Source organism: Astyanax mexicanus, chromosome 4 (assembly GCF_023375975.1).
Source record: "Astyanax mexicanus isolate ESR-SI-001 chromosome 4, AstMex3_surface, whole genome shotgun sequence".
NCBI classification, from domain to species: Eukaryota; Metazoa; Chordata; class Actinopteri; order Characiformes; family Acestrorhamphidae; genus Astyanax; species Astyanax mexicanus.
In genome coordinates this window covers 13,957,700-13,978,455 of record NC_064411.1, presented here as the reverse complement: position 1 = coordinate 13,978,455, position 20,756 = coordinate 13,957,700, and the positions used below count along the sequence as shown (strand labels likewise).

General features: G+C 39.9%; 3 protein-coding genes and 1 pseudogene across 5 annotated transcripts in view; 3 read left to right on the top strand and 1 right to left on the bottom strand.

Moving 5' to 3' along the window:
- LOC125801382 (zinc finger protein 239-like) overlaps positions 1 to 5,457 on the top strand; it is a 211,583-nt gene extending 206,126 nt beyond the window's left edge. For both annotated transcript variants that reach the window (XM_049478013.1, XM_049478012.1), the window contains exon 2: positions 2,994 to 5,457. In XM_049478013.1, coding sequence (XP_049333970.1) covers positions 3,140 to 4,078 — 939 coding nt within the window. In that variant the 5' untranslated portion in view covers positions 2,994 to 3,139 and the 3' untranslated portion in view covers positions 4,079 to 5,457. The remainder of the gene's footprint in view (positions 1 to 2,993) is intronic.
- LOC125801301 (zinc finger protein 271-like) overlaps positions 1 to 5,457 on the top strand; it is a 211,575-nt gene extending 206,118 nt beyond the window's left edge. The window contains exon 3 of the transcript XR_007438662.1: positions 4,234 to 5,457. The gene's annotated coding sequence lies outside the window, so the exon portion shown is untranslated. The remainder of the gene's footprint in view (positions 1 to 4,233) is intronic.
- Positions 1 to 20,756, bottom strand: part of LOC111197413 (zinc finger protein 239-like) — a 414,061-nt gene that overhangs the window by 357,760 nt on the left and 35,545 nt on the right. The window lies entirely within an intron of this gene.
- LOC111197347 (zinc finger protein 271-like) overlaps positions 1,184 to 20,756 on the top strand; it is a 109,768-nt pseudogene continuing 90,195 nt past the window's right edge.

Below are 20,756 nucleotides of genomic sequence, written 5' to 3'. Positions count from 1 at the left end.
TGAACTACAATTCCCTGCATCAACAAGAGAACTGCGCGTTTTTATTTATTAATTGTCCCTCCGCGCCCCCCGTAGCTCCAGAGGAGCTTGAATACAGCGCAGGAGGTAAACAGAGCTGAGGAGCTCCGTGAAAAAGTGCTGGTTTAAGCAAATATAGGTATTTTTGAGAAAAGTTACTGGCAAAATTAGCTCTTATATCAGTTGTAGTCACTCTTCTGTGCATTTTTAGCGGGTATTGAAGCATATTTTATCTATTAATTAATTATTTCTGCCCCGGTCGGGTTATCAGCTCTGAGGTACAGCCGTTTCAGCGCCAAAACACTACATGTGACTGAGCCTGAAATTGTGTGTTCATGTGCTGTATTTACTTCTGTTTCATATTTTATAGGTATATGTGCAGTTACAGGTGCTTAATAATCGTTTGGGATTATTTTTGTTGTGTATGTGCAGGAATGTTGTGGTTCTGTTTATTTAATTAATGTAAATGTTCAGTTCTGGAGCACATATCTTCAGCTCTTACCACGTTTAACCACGAACGATCTAGAAAAAAGGGCTGAAGAGGAATGTTTATTAACAAGAGCAGTTTTGTTAAAAGGATACAGCAACTGTCTAGAGATAGCCCGACTCTCCAAGCCCAGTGAACAGTGCTGCTAATGCTGCAGGTTAGCTAGTTATAACTTATGAATTAAAGCTAGGTTAGCTAGTGATAACTTATAAATTAAAGCTAGGTTAGGTAGTTATAACTTATAAACTAAATCTAGGTTACCTAGTTATAACTTATAAATTTAAGCTGGATTAGCTAGTTATTACTTGTCAAAAGTGCGGCTAAAGCTTTAGAATTTTTTTAAAGAACTAAGGTTTCCAGAATTATATATTTATATAGTTAAATAATGTTCACCAGGCTTTATAGAGTCGGGTTAGCAGCATTAGCAGCACTGTTCACCGGGCTTGGAGAGTCGGGCCAGCGCCAGATAGCTAGCATTAGCGAGGTTAGCTAATGTTGGCTAAAACCTTAACACTCCTTCAATATTAGTGATGTACTCCTCTATACAGTTGCTGTATCCTTTTAACAAACTGTTCTTGTTAGTAAACATCCCTCTTCAGCCCTTTTTTATAGATTATTCGTGGTTAAATGTGGTAAGAGCTGAAGATATGTGCTCCACACCATTGTTGAGTGTGGACTCTACCTCCTCCCATCACAGGCTCACTTTCAATTAGAAATGGCAGCCGCGTGAAAAGAGCCTATAGGCCTTTTTAGTTGCATCATTTTGAAGTCTGTGACATGTTGTTTATTTCCATATTTGGGGTTCAATATCTGAACTGTTTTTGTAAATGGCAAAACTGAAAATGCTTTTTTAAACTCCCCTCTATCACATTCTGTGATAAATACATGTGTTTAGGACCCTGTACGTTTTATTCTGTGTACAACACCACTGGATTCTCTGAATTACGGGATCGTTTAAGTGTCCTAATTAGAATAATGCTAGCGTTTAGCTAATGCTACAGCGCATTGAACTGAACTCACAGCACAGCAGCACAGACTGTGAGGGGACTATCAAAGATATGACACTGGCTGTAGAGCTCCGGTCAGATCACGATTTGGATTATTCTTCTTCTTCACAGAGGATCATTCAAAGTATCTAAGTAGCTTTAAATCAAATCAAAGTATTTAAACAGGTGAAAACTCTCTCAGTCTGGTGATGTTGAGCAGTGTAGTCTGTGTTATGCTGTCCAAACAACTACATGACTACAGTACTTTTAACAGACTAAAGTCTGACTTTTCCCATCTGAAGACAAATCACAGACTTTTTACACAAATACTTTTTTTTATCTCACAGGCTTTTTACTTTGTTCTGAAGAGGGAGAACGTAACATAATCTCATTTAAAGGAAGTAAAAACATGAGAGTGGGTTGAGAGGTCTTTCTCTCTCTCTCTCATATACGTTCCAAACCGGCCTCACTGCTTTTAATAATACATGCTCAGAAAAAAGAAAAACCCTATATGTTAAATGTTGAAGTTATTATTCACTAAACATATAGCTACATTTCCACGACAACTAATAAGAAGTGATGATATTTAAGGTGGAATAGAAAATTCAGGGAAAATGTTAATTCATAAGCTAGAGTGAGCTAATGGACAAATACTAAAAACAAGATTCATTTTGTTCAGATAGCTGGTTTACAGGCTTTAGTTAGAGTTGATGAAATTTTGGGTAACATTAGCTTCTGTAAAACTGCAGCAGGTCTTGGAGCTGCTGCTCTGAATCTGCTGGTGAAGTTGGGCTTTAAACCGATGCTGTGATTTGCCACCGTGTCCACTATATTGATTTAGTAAACAAATCAGTTAAGCCATTGATGTGGAGCTGCAGTTTTTCTGGGTAAAAATCACAATAACCTTTACATTTCTCACCAAATTTTCATTTGTGTTTTTTATATTTAAAGGATTTTGATCTACATATACCAAAAAAAACATGTCTTGAACTCAGGAGCGCATATCACTGTTAGCCTGAAGCTAATGTGGTGGAAAATAATGAACTGTTATCAGGAGTTGTAAAAAAAAATCAGGTTTGGTTAATATGTATGGGATCTTTTATAAATTAGTGTAAAGGAAAAGGCTTTGGACAGCATTGGTCATGTGATCAATGTAGAACGAATCAAGCATCGGCACTGTGATTCGAAGTAATGCATGTTGTTTTTTCGGCACATGCCTCAAAGCTTAAGATTTAGGGGCAACATCACTATTTCTTTCTTTATTTCTTTCTTTCCTTAAGTTCTCAGTTTCTTATGAGACCAGAACAGAATCAAGAGTGCCTGAACAGTGGGAAGTCCTTATAAAGGCACTAAACAGGTGGCTGGAAGACCACCAGCACCTCCCTTTTATGGTAATATGAAGATGTCCCAGTAGTTTTGTCTGTATAGTGTAACTGATTTAGGCAGTTCTCTTTATTGGCCTGTTTTTAATATTCAATGCCATTTTTCTTTGTGTTTTTCAGAAATGAAAATATTCTCCTGAAATTCATCACCAACAACCAGGATATTTATCAAAGAGCAGTGTTAAACTGCTGAAAGAGGTGAAGCAGAAGCCGTCTTGAAGAATCTCTAGAACACACAGAAACAGTTTGCTACATTTACCAGATAAATGAAGCCAAGTCCCAAAATGGAGAAACATCAGCACTCTGTCAAGAGTTTTACTAAACAGAGTAATCTCAAAATACACCAGCACATTCACACAGGAGAGAAACCGTATTACTGCTCAGACTGTGGGAAGAGTTTTACTAAACAGAGTAATCTCAAAATACACCAGCGCATTCACACAGGAGAGAAACCGTATCACTGCTCAGACTGTGGGAACAGTTTTAATCAACAGAGTCATCTCAAACTGCATCAACGCATTCACACAGGAGAAAAACCATATTGCTGCTCAGACTGTGGGAACAGTTTTAATCAACAGAGTCATCTCAAAATTCACCAGCGCATTCACACCAGAGAGAAACCATATTACTGCTCAGACTGTGGAAAGAGATTTACTGCACAGAGTAATCTCAAACTGCATCAGCGCATTCACACAGGAGAGAAACCGTATCACTGCTCAGACTGTGGGAAGAGTTTTACTGAACAGAGTAGTCTCAAAAAACACCAGCGCATTCACACAGGAGAGAAACCATATTACTGCTCAGACTGTGGGAAGAGTTTTACTGAACAGAGTAGTCTCAAAAAACACCAGCGCATTCACACAGGAGAGAAACCGTATCACTGCTCAGACTGTGGGAAGAGTTTTACTGAACAGAGTGCTTTCAAAAAACACGAACGCATTCACACAGGAGAGAAACCGTATCACTGCTCAGACTGTGGGAAGAATTTTACTCAACAGAGTAATCTCCGAAAACACCAGCGCATTCACACAGGAGAGAAACCGTATCACTGCTTAGACTGTGGGAAGAATTTTAATCAACAGAGTATTCTCCAACGACACCAGCGCATTCACACAGGAGTGAAACCGTATTATTGCTCAGAGTGTGGGGAGAGTTTTACTCAACAGAGTAAACTCAAAAAACACCAACAAATTCACACAGGATAGAAACTCCATCTCAAATCAGTTTAAAGGCAATTAAAAGTGCAAATCGTAAATCTTTCAGACAGAACACGTTATCCTACACAAATGTTTCACTTTGTCACTTGGGACACGTTCCACCAGAAACAAACATGAACTGAATTTAACAATGGGTTTTACAGGTTCAGCAAAATGAATCTTATCCAGCGATCATGTTTATTGAATTCCATGTTATGTTTTCTTATATGTTCGATATTTTAGGACATTCTTCATGAGACAGAGCTCAGTTTTTAGGGTAGTTACGGTAGGAGTTCAGTTCTGAAGAAGGGAAAAAACTTAGTCTTTAAAATTTAGATGTGATTGTTAGAGTAGGATTCTTAGCTGGCAACTAAACATTTCGACCAAATCGTCAGAGCTTATGATTTGAATGCTTTTAATGTCCTTTCTAGTTTATGCAGATTTGATTATTTCTATTAATTTCTAGTATCTCTTTTTTTCACTCTGCGGAAGCCGTCCTCAGTTCCCCAAGCTTAGCATAGCATAGCTTAATGCTATTAACCGCTAGGCCCATCTGTATGAAAGAAGAACTGAAAACACCACCTGAGGAACTCCAGAGTGTGCTCCCAAAAGTGAGACCCAGAGCCACAGACAGATGACACTGTGCTGGGTACTGCCCTGTGGACCGGAGGAGCATCCAGACTCTGCAGAGAGGCCAACAAAATCCTTTCCAGAGGTTAAATAAAACACTCCATCTGTAGTTCCCATACTGAAATCAACCCACTCCTGGCTTGTGTAGTGCAGTAAGGTTGCAGGCTCATTCACTCCCTCTGCTGGTGTTCTCGTTGGTCTATGGTTCAGTCGTTCTGATTAAAAATCTGTGACCATAGAGGGATATTTGGTTGTTGTATTATTCAAGTTTTATGCTCTTTTATATTTTTCTTATTGAATATTATATGTTGCTTAAGGTTTTTTAATCTCCAACATTTACTAAGAATATCCAAATCTTGTAGTTTCTTAATTGTTTTTATCCACTACAAACTATTTTCTTTGTATGGCTTCACCTCTATATTTACTCATCTGGGTGTTTTAATTAACGGCTTTTAGATTGCAGATCTGCAATCTCATTGTGTTTTCTCAACATATGTTGGACATGAAACCTATAGGCCTGAGATTGTCTCATGTTATTATTTGTTAAATACTCAAAGGCGTCCAAAAGAGAAATCCAGCGTAAAATGGATTTGTGTGTAAGTGTAACATAATAGTCAATTTAAGATTGAAATTCAGAAAAATATGTTTTTTTGTTATTGGTTCAGGCTTAAAAGGGTTAAATATACAATTACTTCCAAAGGTAGAGTAACATGTGTTTAACTTGATTTCATGTTTATAAAGTATTTTTAAAATGTGAATGCTTGTGGGTTGTGTTGTTTTTTAAAGAGCATAGTCATTCACCAACTATATTTAATTATTGACCATTATTATTAATAGCTAACCTAGCTAAATGTCCAAACAAAGTGTTTCCTGTTTTACTGACCATTATTATTGGTAGCTTGTCTAGCTAAATATCCAAACACAGCATTTGCTATTTTACTGACCAAATGTATAAACAAAGCATTTCCTGTATTACTGACTACTATTATTGATAGCTAGCTAGCTAAATGTCCAAACAACAGTATTTGCTGTTTTACTGACCATTATTATTGATAGCTAGCTTAGCTAAATATCCAAATACAGCATTTGCTGTTTAACTGACCATTATTATTGGTAGCTAGCCTAGCTAAATGTACAAACAAAGCAGTTGCTTTTTTAAATGACCAATGTAAGTGTTTCAGCACTAGTAACAGTGTTTCAAGTCCGGTAAATTTGTTTTATTTCTTGCAATTTTTTTTCTTGTAATTTGTGTTCTCTTTCAAGCATTCATTCGGTATCTCACTATGGGATACACCCCTCTCGCATATTCCTCGTGTAGCCCCGGCTAAAAAATGTAAAACTCCCTAGTTCTAAAATAGCTACACTAATAAATACAGTAATAATTAAAGTCTTATAAATGCATAGTGATGGTTTAAAAGAGTAGTAAACATGTTCAAAATAGTCATTGTGTTTGTGTAAATAGTTTAAAAAGAAAAGAAAAGTAGTACAGAGTACATATTTCATTTATTTTCTGTGTTAATGCAGGAAGGTTAGCTAAAAGTGATTAAGGGATCTACTGAGGGAGAAGTGCACAGGTGAGGGTGGAGTAGAGGATTGGAACAGGCCCGCCCACGGGACGAGAGAGAACAGCGGAGATGCGGGAGTAGCAGCGCGGGAGAGGCGAGGAGGAAAAAGTTCCTCACAGGCTGAACTAAATTCACTAATAATCAGTATTAATTAAACTAACCGGTAATTTTAAGGACACTGAAGTCCATACTGAGAGTGTGCTGGTGGATAAAGCTGGGATAATCTCTCTATAAGTAAAGTTCTGTTAGCACTGTTAGCTTAGCCAGCTCGGCTAGCTGTGTTTAGCCTCGCAGCTGCTCTGCGCTAGCCGTGAACTCTCCGCTGCAGCGCCGCTCCGACAGACTGTTCCCCGGACTGACTCGCGCTCTCTCCGCCTCCACTGAACACCAGGACCGCTAACACTGCTAACCAGAGAGCGCTCTGAGTCCCCGCGTGGATCAGAGTTCCTCTGAGGGAAAACGCTCCGTGCTGCAGGACCCCGCGCTCTGCTCCCGCTCATATTCACTGAATCTGAGGTAAATCTGAAACTCTTATTTCTGCTCGTTAGAGTAAAGCGGACATTAAGCTCCGAACCAGACCTGCACCGTTTAGTTCTGTTCATTTCATCTATAATTCTGTTCTTTATGAGTGTATTCTTTAGAGTGGGCCCACATATTTAAAGTGGACATGAAACATTTCAGTTTGTACAAGTTTTCTGAGGGATTAAATATAATGGAATTTATTTGGGGGGGGGGGGGGGGGTTTATATAAAATGTTTATACACTAAATTATAATATATTTATGTTTGTTACTTTTGAGCTAGGGTGCCGCCATGTTGCCCGTGTAGCACTGGTGACGTCACGAGGTTGGTTGGTTTAAGAGCCCAGTTACAGAGCTAGTGTAAAAGAGCTTGTTGTTTGTGGAGATTATGGATGAAGACGAAGCTGAACTAGGCTAACATGGAGCATTTACTCAGAGATCTTTCCTGTATAAACCTGAGCAGGACTTTTGAGATGCTTTTCTGAGAGAGAGACGTTTTTGGAGTGTCTATTCTCTCTCTACATGGAGCCGTGCAGAACCCTGCAGCGCGACCACAGCAGGTACTGCCATCCAGTTAACCCGCTATTTTGAGGAGCCGCTCGCTGCAGCCTGTAGGAAGGCGGAGTTGGACATCCAACCCCGCCCACATCCAACTCCGCCCATGTCCAACTCCGCCTTACGTCTAAAGCAACACCCACCTTACGTCCGTCACGAACGCCTACATTTACTCCCGGTAAACAGGAATTGTAGCCGAGAAAGCAGCTAAAGCATCTATCTGATTTATATCTCCGGTTATGGCGGTAAGTACAAATATTGAGTTATTTTTTAAGTTAACAGAGCTATTTTTATAATGTCCTCTTGTTTTTCTATATTATATTTTATGAATAAACGGTGAGTCGTTGATACGCACATGAAGGTTCTACATCGGCGCGTGTACCATGTGGTTTGTTTGCTTCTAGCTAGTCATATTGCCGTTTGTTTTTTTGATGGATTCTAATGCAGAATTGCACCCAGTCTTGTCTAATTCAAACTTTAGTTATCTTACCTTCTGTTTTATGGGCTAAAATGCTACCAATTAATGGTATCACAGATAAACTCTCATAGCTAGTAGTGAGCTAGGCATCAGTTTTGTTTTTAAGGCATAGCTAGGGGTTATAGTCAGCTAACCTAAAAAACTGTTTAAACTGTCTATACAAGAAGTTAATTGGCTAACAAGATAGCAAGATAATCTAGCTAACTAAAATTGGTTCAAAGTCTTAGTCATACAAATAAATATTTGAAGATATCAATGCTTAATCCTCCTATTTAATTTGTCAGGAATAGCAATGGTATTCCCAGGTTAATTTGACCTGGTTCATTTTTAATTATCCAAAATATTTCTGAAACCAAAATAATCCTAACCAGAAGAGTAAATATTTAATAACTAACTCCATTGCTGATTGTTCTATCAACATTTAGTACAATAGTGTACAATAGAGGTAATAGTTCAATTAGGATAATTCACTTGTTTTTCCATTTTAAAAAATCTTACTTTTTTTTTTGTTTTACTACTTTGTTACTTTTAAACGACCAACACAGTATTTTTACATATAAATGAAACATAACATTACAATTTCGTTTTAATTTTAGATTTTGCAGGGGGTTGTTGCAAATATGAAATTAACCATTTTCATGTTATATGTTAATTATACAAATAAAGGCAAGCTGAAGACGTTTCATACAGAAAAAATACTTTTACTATCTTACTAAATGGATCAATTTGACCCGTAACGTAACAGGAGGGTTAAGTCGATGCACATTTATTACCTTTGTACTGAATGTAGTTACAATTAATGTGCACCGATATATATATATTGTTGCTTTCTGTTTTACAGCATCCAACACATGTCCAGGCCACTCCTGACCCTTCACGGTTTGGCCAGTGTGGTGTTTTCAAATGCCCCTGCTTCAGTTTTGACACTGACCAGCGATTTAATAACAGCCTACATCTACAAAACCATATCAAACAAGCAGTCGAGAATAACGGTATGGGGAAGTATTTCTTTAAACAGAGAGAGAGATATTGATTTTATTGGCTATAACAAATAAACATGTAAATGTAATATCTTGAATCAACAAATGCACTTACAGCTTACACTCAATTGATGGGCATAATGAGTTGAAGAATATTAATATTTATAGGCTTAATTGCATGTTGTGTGCATTTTGGTCTTACAGTTTCCTTCATCTCTAAACTGCACACCTACAGCACACTTTTATTGTGTCTATTGCAGCCATACAATACTATGCAAAGACCAGTTCAGACATCATGTATCTCTGTGCAGCAGTGCAACCAAGACCACTATAGCAGAAGTGTTTAAGCCACAGACTGTTGCTACTTCTGATGCACGTCCAGCTCCCCCTCTGCCAGCTACTCCTGATACACCTTCTCCCAGTTCTGGTCTTGCTTCCTCTGTGCATGGTATTAATTATATTAATTATTATATTTTCTCTCAGGAAAGTTCAGCGTGTTGAACGTGTGACTGATGAAGGAGATAGAATGGGCAACGTCTCCTTTGAACAGGTGTGAGGGTGTGGATGTGTGTTTTTTATTTCGGGTTAATTTAACTGGGCCATTTAAAATGTTTTACTGTTGTGGTTTGTTTTCAAAAGTCTGAATTGGGCTGAAAAGATAAGTTGACATTATTTGAAATTTCAACTTGACCTAGTGTTGACTAGTCATTTCAAGGGCATTTGAAGCCCATAAGCTATTGGAGAGCTATCATTTTAAAGGGATAGAAAAGCAGAGAGCTGGGGCCTCATGTACTAAAGGTGCGTACGCACAAAAACATTGCGTACGCCATATTTCACGCTCACGGTCTGATGTACTAAATTTGACTTGAACGTGTGAAAGTGCGTTCCCCCACGGAAGTTTTGTTTTGGGCGTACGCCTTTTTTTTGTGCGTATGTATTGTGTTTTTGTCATTTGGCGACACTTAGAGGCGATGCATTGAAATTACAACTATTAAGATATCCTTTATGCACACATTGAAGTAAGCATTATTGGGTAAAATAAAGTAAATTAATCAGACAGTTTCATTGTCTTACAGAAATAATCGTTTAACGTGTTTCCACTTAGCCTAGATCAGGTTTGCGCTGGAGTTGTTGGAGATGCAGCGTTGGCATTACTGGAAAATACTCCTAATGGCCGAATTCATTGAGCGCGCATTTTCCGTGACCATTATGTTTTTTTGGCCCATGATGATGACTGGCTTATAAGCAGTTTTAGATTTCCAAGAGCAAAAGAAAACAAGCTGAGTGCGTGACGTGTGTCTTTTTGGTAGGCAACTCATTTAAAGCATTTAAATGAAAGCATTTATCTTAGAATAATAAAACTTAAAACATGGGTAATTATACGCTATGCGTATATAATATTATTATTATTATTATTATTAATAATAATAATAATAATAATAATAATATTATTATTATTATTATTATTATTATTATTATTAATAATAATAATATAACATTATACTCTGCGTAATTGAGGGAGGAGTCGTGGCAAGTGTGCTGCTTTCGTGCATTTGCGCTTGATTTCAAGTTGATTGTGATGTACTAAGAGGAAGTACGTGGGATTCTGCCTACGCACGGTTTGATAAATAGGGATTTTTTTGTGCGTACGGAACTTTTCAGATCTGAGCGTACGGAACATTTTAGTAGGAAGTCCACGCAAGTCTTAGTACATGAGGCCCCTGTTTTGTTACGTTAAGGCAGAGATTAGTCAACAGAATGACGCTGACTACAGTCTTCAGGCAAAAATGCTAGCCATTCCTACAGTAATCAGAGATTGGGGATATGATTGAAATAATAAGTGCCAACTCAGATTAATAGAATACCAAAATAGTAATTGGTTGCAGCCTTAGAATGTTATCTGGTCATTTTTTTCAATTACTATAATTTTCATGAATCAAAATCTACATGCTTCTATAATGTTTTTCACAGATGCCCCTTATTCTCATAGATACAGTTCTGGAAGAGGGTGACAAAGCTTTTTTAAAGCTGTCACTGGTTTGTCGTCTCTTCCGGGACATTGTTTGGACAACAATCATTCCGGGCCCGGGCACATTTCGAGTGGCTTGACAGTAAGCATGATATTTCAGTACAGTTAAGATGTTTGTTTTCCCTTAGAAAAGGAATTACACTCACTGATTTTAAAATCATTTTAAAATTCTTGATTTTTTTAAACCTACAGGTGTAGTGCCATGAAAACATCACAGTGCTGCATGTAAAGACGAGTTTCGCAGGATGTACGAACTGCAGTGCTGCCAGAACTGTCAAGAAACTTATAAAGACTACATACTGGGTATGTTTGTTCTAAATAAATTTTGATATTTTTTTCCTGAGGTCAGAAATTGGTAAGTCAATATATTTAAGGTATTGGGGCTTGAGAGATTGTTACTTTGTGAAAGTGTGTGCTTTTACTTATATTACAGGCTACGTTGGGCATGGGAGACGAGGGGAGCTTGTGGCATTTTACAGCGAAAACGAGCACCCTGGATTCTGCAGCCAGCTTCATGAGTGGCTGGGTGTGTGAGTGGCTGGGTGTGTGAGTGGCTGGGTGTGTGACTGACAGGGTGTGTGAGTGGCTGGGTGTGTGAGTGGCTGGGTGTGTGAGTGGCTGGGTGTGTGAGTGGCAGGGTGTGTGAGTGGCTGGGTGTGTGAGTGGCTGGGTGTGTGAGTGGCTGGGTGTGTGAGTGGCTGGGTGTTACATTTTTAAATAAAGACTTCTGTATTTGTTTGACCAAAGCATGTAACCAAACATTTTAAAGGCTAGTGTGCCAATAAATGCCAATAAAGATATTGTATTAGCTTGGACAAAGTGTTTGTAAATGGAGTTAATTTCCCTGGGAACTACTGTCAGCCATACAAAATTGGGAGAGGAGAAGCAGGAGAGGGATATCATTATTATTATTATTATTATTATTATTATTATTATCGACAAAATAGCTATGTATACATATGATATTTTAATTTCTGAAACCACAGCATTTGATATATTGTACTCTATCGTTATACACTATCCAGCATACCATTATTACCACCTGCTTGTTTCTGCTTCTATTATTCTTTTTTTTAGCTCCAATTAGCATCTAGGACACTTTAGTTGCATAATGGTTTACTGGTGTATAATATACAATAGGTATAAAACACTGTTCACTCTATTAGACACTTCTACCAACAGCTGCTTTACATTGTGAGTGAAAAGTCAGAGACAGAATCTTTAAATCTGTTGCTGCACAGTTTGTTGCAAATCTGCAAATTCTTCATCAGTGCCCATGGGATGCTGCCTACTTGATGCTGAATACAGGACGCTGCCCACATGATGCTGATGGAGCATTTCCTGTCCAGTAGTGACAATGAGGTGTTTAAATTCTCCAGAGGCACTACTTTGTCGGATCCACTCATACCAACACAGCTCTTAACACCACTATGTCAGTGTCACTGTAGTGTTGTGAATAACCAACAAGCCACATAATAGCTGCTCTGTGGTGGTCCTAAATTGTATGCTATACAGTGCAGCTGTGTCATTCTCATCTGTAATATTTTCAGCACCCTGTTGACAGTGAAGATGCAGAATTACTTCTAATATCATTATTATATATTAGCTATGCCTATGACACAAATAGCCTTCCCCCTGCTGAGTGGTGATAAGAAGCACTGTCTATCTGTAATATGAAGTATAGAGCATTACAGTACAGAGAACAGGTGTGATCTAACAATCAAACACTTTAATAATCAGATGCACCCTTTGACCAGCCTCTACCAGTGCAAAGCCATGATTGATAATGTGCTCTTTATTTCATATGGAACATAACCAAAAACTGTATATCGTAAGTTTTAACTTTATATAATAAGTAAATAATGATTCCTATGATAGCTAATCAATAATTCTGGAGATATTTACCAGTCTAAAATAAATTTATAAAATCTACACACTCTGGCAACTAGTTTAACAAATTTAAATGTAAGGATTAATGCAGTGAAATAATGGCTTACTCTGCTGGTGAGTGGGACAGATTAATGTATAATGTATTGTGATATACAGGACAGAGGCAATTGATCTTTTGGAAACAGCAAATCGTTGTATGCAATTATTTGCTTATTGTATAAAATAAAGGAGAAATGGCACACGTGATGAAAAAGAAGAGCAAGAGTTCCCTCTGTTACACAGAATGAGTTACCAGCCTCATAAACCACAGTTAGCAGCATGCCATATAAGAAAAACAATAAAATCATACACTTTTAAGTTCACATGATTCCTTATGTATTACTTTATTTACAATGTTAAACCAAAAATTAATGAGAAAGTGTTTCCAAACTTTTGGCTGGTACTGTATATATAGCCTATTTTTTGTGATATCTGTGCATTACACTACAGCATGTGTAGTGCTGTAGCCAAGGCTACGTGGTGGAACTACTCACAAGATATGCGTAAATTTAGCGCAACATCGGCGTTATATGCGTATTTCACGTGGCACACAGTGCTTCTTGAACAAAAAAGTAGGGGGGTTGGCGTACAAGAGCACATGTGGGCGGGGTTGGATGTGGGCGGAGTTGGATGTCCAACTCCGCCTTCCTACAGGCTGCAGCGAGACGTACTTGGCTATTTTAGATACATTTAGCTATTTAACATGTAAAGTCCAGAGTTCATTAAGACTGAATAAAACGTACATAATTTAAGTGGATATTGAAACACACAGGCGCTGTTTGGTTGATAAACCGTTCAGTTTAGAAGTTAGAAAGCTTACTGTGTACTTAGCTTTATCTAGTTAGCGTTAGCTAGTTAACTAGCGTTGGCTAGCTATGGTAAGGTAGATAGATAAGTAGCTAACGCTAGCTATGTTATCTTTTAATTGTCAGTTTATCTAGACTTTTGGTAACGGTACCTCTCGCTGCTCTGCTGGGTGAGCGCGGTGTTTGGCTCGTTCCGTGCGGCTCACAGCTGCTGCTCTCATAGTAACGTTACCCTCAGTCAGACGGTCTGTACATCCCAGCTGATCAGAGGAAAAATAAAAAACGGAGGAAAAAAGCCTCGGACTGCAGCTTATTTATCCGGCGCTAATGCTCATGACTCAAACCCCTCTCCTTCACAGAGTCCTGGTCTAGAAAGTGCTCGCCACTAACCCCTAGCATTACAGCTAACCGGAGGATTCTCGTGCTTCAGCGCCGCTAGCCACCACTGAAGAACAGCTGTCAGAGGTGAGGTATGAAAGTGAAAGTAAATATTTCTCATTCCTCATCCTATTAAAATTCACTACTCCCAGTATTACTACACCCAGGGGCAATACAAAAGTCCCCCTCCGCTCTGCATTGAGTTTTGGTTTAGATTTTATTATCTATTGAGGAATTAATTTACAGTAGACTCATAGATTATAGTAGTGAGGCATTCCAGAACCAACCTTGTGACGTCACTTTCGGCGCTGGGACAAGATGGCGCTGCCCTTACTTAAAAAAATGACCTTTAGATTGCTTTTATTATTTTAATTCCGCTTCACTGACAACTGTTAAACTTATCAGATTTGTTAGAGTGAAAATACATCTTGTGAATTAAATTAAATACTTGAAATGTTTCATGTCCCCTTTAAGTCTTTCTCCGTAGGTTCGGGTGCGTTTGGGTCCGGACCCAGACCGGGGTCCGCCCATTAGTGACCTCTGTTGTATACAAATGTCCGAATTTTCATCTTCTGCTGAGAGCTGCTTCTCACTGGTCAGCGACCACACTCGCTGTATCAATACTGGTTGCCAGATCCCTCTTAAAAAGTCCACTCTAAACTGATTTTTGTTCCCGCGAGACATTTTATAAATATTGTCAGGTTTTAATTGTGAGTTGTAGTTATGTGTAATTATGAGTTGTTCAGTTGTTTAGACTTTCACACTACATCACTGATTAGCAACACAGTCACATATTACACTATTTTTCACCACGGGAAATCGCAGACTTACCTGGCTGCTTTCCTAAAACACGTTTATCACAAGAACATGCCAGAACTAAACACATGAGAACTAGCAATGCCATGCCAGAGAATCTCTACAGATGAGAATACCTACTTGCATTGAGTCCCTACTGCTAAAATGAATGGGTGCATATGAAGCAACTGATTAAGATCAGTTTATAAATGTCTGAATATTTTATATGTACTTGTGTTCTCAACACAGAACTATATCAAATGTTTCAGCACAGCAGACATATATTTTATGATTTTAAACTCCAGTTACAAGCATTTTAAAGCTAGATGCAATTCCAGCGTTAGCTCACAAACCAATCAGCTTACAGTAGCAGACATGCTAGTGTCTTTACCGTATAACACCTGTTTACTGTAGAAAAAAAAAAGAAAAATACAGGCATGTTTTCTTTGCTTTTTAAAAAAAGTGTGTTTGTGTGTAAGTCAGTAATTTAGAACTCTCAGACAGAAACAGACAGACAGAAACGGATAAACTCCGCTGATATAGTGAATTATTAGTGATCTGTGTGGTGTTCAGCTGCTTTGGGTTGAGTGTAGAATCGACGTAATCTATTCAGAAGTCAGTGATCAGTGATTCAAAACATTGTTTACAAGCTTGTACGTTCATATCACGCTCTGACCATGTGTAAACATAGACATGGAGAAACTTGGACAGTGGATTATAATCCACAACGCGAGTTTCTGACTGTGGGAGGCGCCAGTAACCAGTATAAGACTGATAAACGCTTAAGAATTGAGCAGCGTTTTCGCATGTTTTAGATAAAAAAAAAATTTCCGTATGTAAGATATGAAAAATCGCAATTACCATTTTGAAAATCACATTAAAACTGTAATTCGAACTAGAAAAGGCAAAGTTCGTGAAGGAACTTTAAGTTGGCTTGGAAAAGTATGCTGATAAGGTTGAAAAGTGTTTGTCAGATGAGACATGGCGCCCCCCGAGGCAGACGTGTTTGCTCGCTCCGCTCTAGAATGCCGGTTTTTACTTCTTTTTTGCACTTTTACTTTCTCTCTGCAGTGCACAAATGCCATGCACTGATAACCTATGACAGACAAACGTTACTGGACATTGGATTGCAAGATAACCCGCGTTTTAACGGATTTATACCGCCGGAGCTGCAGCCCATTGTTCGCTCCCAAAACCACCGCCACCACCGCGAGGCAGACCCAGACATACCGACCGAGAGCGCGTGTGCTGACCCCAGAAGAGCGCTTCGGAGGCGGCGATGCAAGCGGGGCAAGAGGGGAGGGCTACATGCTAGGCTAAAGGCTCGCGCTAGCAGACCACCGGTGCCTAGCCTCTTGCTAGCTAATGTGCGCTCTCTGGAAAACAAACTGGACGAGCTGAGAGCAAGGATTACATCGCAGCGGGAAATGAGAGAGTGTTGCGCTCTGATTTTCACTGAAACCTGGCTCTCGGATAAAGTTCCGGACAGCGCTATTCAGCTCGAGACTCACTCCGTACACCGGGGAGACCGGACGGCTGCCTCTGGTAAAGCTACAGGAGGAGGTGTGTGTGTGTTTGTAAACAACGCGTGGTGTAGAGACGTTCAGACAGTTCATCAGCACTGTTCACCAGACGTGGAGTTTCTCCTGCTTAAATGTCGTCCCCACTACCTTCCACGGGAATTTTCAGCTGTGTTTTTATGCTCTGTTTACATTCATCCACGAGCGAACTCCACAGCAGCGCTCGGTGCACTCCATGACGTCATCAGCGCGCTGGAGACGGCTCACCCTGATGCCGTCATCATCACAGCTGGTGATTTTAATCAGTGCAACCTACGGACTGTATTCCACAATTACTACCAACATGTGGATATTCCTACACGAGATAAAAACACGCTGGATCACGTGTACAGTAATTTGCGTGGTGCTTATCGTGCTGCACCACGCCCCCACTTTGGACAATCAGACCACATCTCCCTATTCCTGTACCCAGCATACAGGCAGAGACTGAAACAGACAACCCCCACAACCAGAACAGTGAAAATATGGACTCCGGAGACTGAGGGCATCCTGCAGGACTGTTTTGCTACAACAGACTGGGATATGTTTGAGGCTGCAGCCACTATGGGGGACTCTTCAATCAACATACAGGAGTATGCTGAGCACGTGTCCGGTTACATCAGCACGTGTGTGGACAACATCGTGCCCACCGTACAGGTGAAGAGGTTCCCCAACCAGAAACCTTGGGTCAACAACCAGGTACGACACATGCTGCGTGCTCGTTCTCTTGCATTCAGATCAGGCAATGAGACTGAGTACAAAGCTGCGAAGTACAAACTGAGGAAGACCATCACAGTGGCCAAGAGGCAGTACAGGGAGAAACTGGATGGCTTCTACTCCACTGCTGACTCAAGGAGGATGTGGCAAGGCCTGCAGCACATCACAGACTACAGGAGCACCACCAGCACCATCAGCTCCACAGACAGCCTACCGGATGATCTCAACACATTCTACACCCGCTTCGAGACCTCCAGCAACAACACTGAGAGGGGTACACACACCCAGCTCTCCCAACCCCCCTCCTCCACACTCTCAATATCACCAGGCCAAGTTTGCAGAGCTTTGAGTAAAATCAACCCCCGCAAGGCAGCAGGACCAGACAACATTCCTGGGCGGGCCCTCAAAGCATGTGCGAACGAACTGGCTGGTGTTCTGGCCTCCATTTTCAATCATTCCCTCAGCCAGAGCATTGTTCCCACCTGCTACAAGACCACAACCATCGTCCCCCTCCCCAAGAAGAGCCCCCCCACCTGCTTGAATGACTACAGGCCAGTAGCACTCACTCCGATCATTATGAAGTGCTTCGAGAGAGTGGTGCTGGCCCACATCCAGCACAGCATACCGGACACCCTGGACTCACTGCAGTATGCCTACCGTCATAACAGATCCACCTCAGACGCCATCTCTGCTGCCCTCCACTACTCTCTCTCACACCTGGAAAACAAAGACTCCTACATTAGGATGCTCTTTGTGGACTACAGCTCTGCCTTCAACACGGTCATCCCCCACAAACTCATCCACAAGCTGTCCACACTCAGCTTGCACCCCTCCCTCTGCGACTGGCTCCTGGATTTCCTCACTGGCAGGCCCCAGTCTGTAAGGATTGGCAACAGGACTTCAGCCAGCATCACCACCTATACCGGCACCCCACAGGGATGTGTCCTCAGCCCCATCCTTTACACACTGTTTACCCACGACTGTGTCGCCTCACACAAGGACAATATCATCCTGAAGTTCGCTGATGATACCGCGGTGATAGGACGCATCACTGGCGGAGATGAAGCGGCCTACAGGAGTGAGGTGACCAGGCTGGTGTTATGGTGCGAAGACAACAATCTCGCTCTCAACACGGTCAAGACAAAGGAGCTGATAGTGGACATGAGAAAGGGGAGGAGACCTCATCAGCCACTGTTCATCCGGGAACTTGAAGTGGAGAGAGTGAGCAGCTTCAAATACCTGGGCTTCCACATCAGTCAGGACCTCACATGGACAATAAACACAGCGCAGCTGGTCAAAAAGGCTCAACAGCGGCTGTACTTTCTGAGGAGACTGAGGAAGTTTGGGATGTCTCCCAAGATCCTCAACAACTTCTACAGCTGTGTGATCGAGAGCCTCCTGACCAGCTGCATCACCGTGTGGTACGGCAGCACGACTGTGGCAGAGCGCAAACGTCTGCAGAGAGTGGTGAAGACTGCCGAGAAGATCATCAGGACTCCACTGCCCTCCCTGCAGAGCATCTACCACCACAGAGTCCACAGGAGAGCTGCATCCATCCTCAAAGACTCCACCCATCCCCAGCATGGACTGTTCACACTTCTGCCCTCAGGCCGGAGGTACAGAAGTGTAAAATGCAAGACCACCAGGTTAAAGAACAGTTTCTTCCCCACGGCCATCAGACTCTTGAACACACCTAAGGAATGACCCTGCCTTCAGACTCTAAACACACCTCAGGTATAACCCTGCGATCAGACTCTTGAACACAACTCAGGAATAACCCTGCACTTTACTTCAACATGTTTACATTGCAGCCGTCACTTTACTGTTAATCTTTTTTTAATATATATAGTTAATGTCCATAACTGCATTATTTCGCACTTGCACTTTTTTTTATACATTTCTTTGCTTAAGTAACTTTAATTTTTTTTTTTTTTTTTTTATGTCTTTGACAATTAGTTTAATATTTATAACCTTATTGTATTTTTTTGCACTTTTTCTATCTTCTATTTGGCATTCTTGGCGAAGAGCAAAGAAAGAATTTCATTGTACACTGAAACCCGTTTCTGTACTGTACATATGACAATAAACTCTTTGAATCTTTGAATCTTGAAAGTTAAAATGGTTGCTAAGCTGTTTCTGTCTCAAGAGTGTGAAGAGTGGTTGCTATGCTGTTATGATACATTTAAATGTTAAATTCCAAAAAGTTCCAAAAAACATGTTTCAAAAACATGGTGGAATGCTAATTATTGTCTGATATACGAATGTGTTGATAAGTGGTTGCTAGGCAGTTGCTAACGTTTTCCAGGTGGTTGCTAACTGGTTGCTAGGCAGTTGCTATAATTTCTAAAGTGGTTGCCAAGCTGTTGTTAGGAAGTTGCTATTGTATTCCAGGTGGTTGCCAAGGTGTATATAATTGTAGTAAATCTGTTTAAATACTACTGATGTATAAATCAGCGAATAGTGTAGTAAGGCTTCACTGGCTCCACCCAAGTCTTGCTCCACCTAACCACCTAACTAAGAGTGCAGTGTCATCTGATAATTGACTAATTACTATTTCCTTGTCTGCAACAGCGATACCTTTTAATTGCTTGATTTAATATGAAAATGTTAAAGTAAAAAAAAGTCACAGGGAAATTGGGCAGCCTTGTCTGATACCACACTGTATCTCAAATCTAGGTGAGGAGCCGGATTTGAATTTAACACAACAATTTTCTTTATAAACATAGTTCTGACAGCTTTAACAAAATAATCTCCAAAACCAAATTTGTCTTAAGAATGAAAAATAAACGCATGTTCAATAGAATCAAATGCTTTATAAAGATCCAGAAAGAGAATAAGATTATTATCAGAGCGTAAAGCTGAATAATTTAACAAGTCCAAAATGAATCTAATGTTATTTGAAATGTATAAATTTTTCATAAAAACCTGATTGAGCTTCATTAATAATTATATCCATCAAATCTTTAATTCTTTTGGCAAATATTAGAGCTAATATTTTATAGTCATTATTTAACAGACATATTGGTCTCCAATTCTCCAGCAGGAGTGGATCTTTTTTAGATGACTTTGATGACTTCTTCTAAAATAATAGTATCTTCACAATATTCCTTTTGATATAGATTAATAGATTTACCACTAGGCAGAGAATTTAGGAATACACCCGCAGAACTTTCACAGTATCTAGATGTATATACATTACTGTAAAAGTGCAGACAATATTTACCTATTTTAGTAGGATCCTATTTTAGTAACCACCCCATCAATATTTAGTTGCTGGATTAAATTATTTGTAAAATGAGATTTCTCCAAATTAAAAAAAAGAAATATGCAGAATTTTTTCCCCCTTTTCAATCCATCTTTGTCTGGACCTAACAAATGCCCCTTCAGCTTTCATGGTATAGAGTTCATCCAGCTCATGTTGCAGAGTTTCAGCTTTTCCCCTTCATTCAGATGTTCATATGCCCCTGAAATTAACACAAATCCTAGAAATAATATTATCCTCCTTTAATTGACCTAATTTAGCCATTAGACTACAGTTGCCCCACTGTAGCCATATTACACTGTAGCCATATTACACTGTAGCCATATTACACTGTAGCCATTATTGACTGACTGTAAGCTGCTGAAAAGAGGCGAAAGTGATAAGAGCTGAGAGACAATATAGAAGAGAGACAGCAGTTTTAGCACTTCTTATAGTTTACTGTGCGCACTTACTATATTCCACCTCTTAAACAATTTCATTCTGC